General features: G+C 24.5%; 1 protein-coding gene, 1 long non-coding RNA gene and 1 pseudogene across 4 annotated transcripts in view; 1 reads left to right on the top strand and 2 right to left on the bottom strand.

Annotated features, from left to right (window-relative positions):
- LOC102678719 (major royal jelly protein 1-like) overlaps positions 1-565 on the bottom strand; it is a 4,704-nt gene extending 4,139 nt beyond the window's left edge. Inside the window, exon 1 of one of the 3 annotated variants that reach the window (XM_006616357.2) lies at positions 474-565. In XM_006616357.2, coding sequence (XP_006616420.1) covers positions 474-529 — 56 coding nt within the window. In that variant the 5' untranslated portion in view covers positions 530-565. Of the gene's footprint in view, positions 1-76; positions 103-375; positions 391-473 lie in introns of those variants that run through there. The other 2 variants (XM_031510774.1, XM_006616358.2) reach the window with 2 other exon arrangements.
- Positions 566-591: 26 nt separating this feature from the next.
- Positions 592-2,162, top strand: LOC116185715. The gene is made up of 2 exons (XR_004150596.1): positions 592-697; positions 1,924-2,162. It is a non-coding gene; the product is annotated as an uncharacterized LOC116185715 (long non-coding RNA).
- Positions 2,163-2,180: 18 nt separating this feature from the next.
- LOC102680295 overlaps positions 2,181-3,952 on the bottom strand; it is a 2,130-nt pseudogene continuing 358 nt past the window's right edge.

Genomic DNA, 3,952 nt, shown 5'->3' on the forward strand with positions numbered 1-3,952 from the left:
AGTTTATAATAAATTTATATGAGTTTATAATAAATATAATAAGTGACAAGTTATGTATGTCAATTTTTATGTTTACTTAAAATTAGTCATGTCCCAGGAATATATTATTAACATTTTCATATATATCGATATAAAATTTAATTATAAAATTTAACAATATTTAACAAATAGTCAAAATTACATTTTGCAACGTTTTTCAATTACAATAATCCATCATTTAAATATTAATTAATTTATTTTATTGCAGGTTAATAACAGTGTTATCTGTATAATTTATGAGGATTATTTGATAAGCTAAGAATTAAAATGATGCAAGTATAATCGATAAAAAATACAATTACATTACAAGTTTGCAATTTGTATTATTTTAATTACCCGATATAGATTGTCCTAATAAATTATTGCTAAAATAAGATAAATATAATTTTATATTTTATCCTTTAATAGTATAGAATTATTACTAACAAAAGTACAAAAAATAATTAAGACGTCTCATGGAATGATGCAAGAGAATCATTAGCAGTGTCATTTGCCGGAAATGCGCTATCCTCTCAATCACTAAAAATGGCTGAATTCAAATTGTTTACGGCAAATTTCCACAGGAAAAGAATATGTGATGTTGCAGAAGTACGTCACGTTGTGCTTTGACTACTTTTAATAGCCAATGTATGTGTTTGTTCGGCGATTTTGCACATTGGTGAGTAATAACCTCAATCATAAAGTAGATAAAATGCAAAAAATACATAGCATAGAAGAAAATTCGAATATTTTTTCTTATTCATAAGAAATGTTTTTATTTTTCTGTTTTTATGATCTAGCAAAACGAGCGAAAGAATTGAAAAAGAATCAGTTTAGATGTGAAATCAGTGAAGTGTATCCTTGTGTAATTAATTAATAATGTAATTGTTCAAAATGATAATCTTGATAAAATATTTTGCAAAAGCATCGAAATTTATGAAATAACCTCTATTCTAAATAATTGTTATAAAATTAGAAAAAATGTAATTTTACAAGTATCAAATTCCAATTTTTTTCAAACTTGATATCTTATTATGAAGTATTTTTTTCAAACTATTTATTTAACTTTTTAATATATTAATTTACACTGCATTCATTCACTCACTCATTCATGTTAAATCTAATGTTAGAAATATCAATTAATATAAATACAAGTACATTTTATCGTAATATTATCGTAATTTTTAGAGTAATAAAATTAAAAAATATTATGTGAAAACGATATTTATTCTATTCATTTATAATATAAAGAAATTTTGAAGAATATTCGGTTTATATACATCGAGAAATGGCTAATCAACTAAAGAGTTTATTGTGATTCTTATGTTGTTATCGTTATTTTGATTACGTACGATTATTACCATTCTGAATATTAGAATTTGTGCAACGAGTGTTTTCTAACAAGTCGGTCACAATCAAAATTCGGAAGTTAATATCGTTGAAGTTAAAATCATTGTTTAATATTTTTTGCATTCTGTTACTTAATACTAATATATATTCGTTGTTTATTATATTATTTATATCAATAATGGCAATATATGGAAGCAATTCTTTTCAATTAAATTGAAACATCTTTTACTAATTTAATTAAAAATTTACACGATTCTAATAAATTCATACATTTCGATGAAAAGAAAATTAATATGAATATAATTTTACGAAAAAAGTAAAATAACAGGCAATTCATAGAAAAAAAGAAAAAAATAAATAAATAAAATCAAATAAAAACAAAAGCATTATTAACTTATATAAGAGGAAAAACGTTAATAGTATTGTATATTTATTAATTAATATTAAATTATATTAATATAGTATATTTATTTTTATTAATATAATAGTATATTTGAAAAGTGAAACATTTCAAAATTGTCAAATGCTACTCACAGTTACTCCCACTTATTGCAGTTACTGGAAATTTCTGCATAAAAATGAATACATGACATCACGTTATTCCCACTATGACTGCTACATCATATGATTTTCTATCAAACATAAGCGTATCAATCATTTGCATCGTATCAAGTGACTTATATTTCTGTTAATTCTAGTAATTGGAATAATGTAACGACATATTCTTTTCATACGGAAAATCATGTTTAGTAGTAGGTTTTGAAAGAAATGTGTCGAGAAAATGACAAAAAAGTATGAAGAAAAAAGGAAGATTAAAAAATATTTGCAATTACGGCATTTTCTCTCTGAAGTGTTTGATGCTCCAGCAACCAATAGTTATATTATTCACGAGACTGAAGAAAAGGATGCCATTTTTCGATACTGCTTTAGCGGTTGATTAAGTGTTGAAAATATTTTGGACTCTGAAATTAATAAAAATGTGGAATTAAGCAAAAATATGTAAGATATCTGAAGCATCGATTCTAAAAGCCGGAACAAATTTTTGATATATATAAAAATTAGTTAAAATTTATATATTAAATTATAATTATAACCAATTTAAATTTACAGGTAAAAGCGAGATGATAGTGTAATGGAGACAACTTGAAACAATCTGGATATTCTTAATCAAAAGTACGTACTATTTAATAGAAAATTATTTCATAAAATTAAAAATTTTTTTTTATATTTACCCTTTATATTAGATATTATTTTCTTCATATTGTAATTTCATGAATGATTTTGTGTTAACATAATACAAACTGCGAGAAGAGAAAGGATATAATAAAGATTGAGCATGTAATAAAGATTGTTCGTCATGGAACTAAGTGCATTTCCATCTTGTACAGTGAAACTTTCTCCTTCAATCGTCATTTTATCTGGGATCGTAATCGAAAGTGTTAGAAGTCAATCGATGGAAGGAATTGTCGGAATTTTGGTAGACGATTAAACCATCACCACTGTGATCTGCTACATACACCTGTATCATTATTATCATCACGGTATAACTTATATCGTAATTAATTATATTGTCTGATATATTTTAATTTTTTCTTGATTTTGTAACTTTCAATAGATATATTTCTTATAAATCTTGAGCTGGATGTGATTCTGGAAATTATTTTTCCCAGAATACACAGTTTTTTATAACAGTCATTCAATTGTTTTTTAAAATTAATTCTCCTGATCAAAATAGTAAAAGTGATTGTAAATATCTAAATATGAATATAAAAGTTATTATAAGTATCTAAATATGATTAATTAATGATTCAAGTAAAAAAAAAAACATTCATTTTTAAAAATATTCTTAAATTTACAAAAATTAAAGATTCACAAGAATATTTAATATAACGTGATACATATTTCTGCTAAAACATCAAAGAAAGCTACAAAATTATTTTTTTTTTATAAAAACAAAAATAAATACTGTATAATACTGTATATTTTAATTCCTTGGACTAAATTCAAAAATTATTTTGAAAGTTATAAATTTTATTTTTTATCATACTGCAACATTATTATCTCTAATTTAAAATTTTAATTATAATTTAAACTCACTAGAGTATTCATAGGATCCATAGCTTGAACAACTAAAGATACTAATCCTTCGTTTTCTGTGGTGGTATTTACGGCATCTCGACTTACTTGAGCAATTGTGAGATATTGAGATCAAAGGCAAGCAATTTTGGAGAACACATAAGTTGAATATTATTAATAAGACCTGAATCCAGAACCCACAATCTGTCGAATTTGTCGATCTAAAAAACGTCGTAAAACAAATGAATTTTTCTTCTTTCAAAATAAAAATTCTGAAGATAATCATAAAAAAGTTTCAATTACCGTAATATTGTAAGCGCTCACGATTCCAGAGCAATCTTTACTTTGCCCATGATCAATCAGGATACGATTGTAGAAGGCGTCCACCCTTGCCAGTTTTGTCAAATATCACGTTCAAAGTAGATGGCACACCATTGTATCTTAATACGGTGACAAAAGTCTTATCTTAAACAAGAAATGCAAAATGTGAAATATCTTTTTAATTATA

The sequence above is a fragment of the Apis dorsata genome, unplaced genomic scaffold, assembly GCF_000469605.1.
Source record: "Apis dorsata unplaced genomic scaffold, Apis dorsata 1.3 scaffold_260, whole genome shotgun sequence".
NCBI classification, from domain to species: Eukaryota; Metazoa; Arthropoda; class Insecta; order Hymenoptera; family Apidae; genus Apis; species Apis dorsata.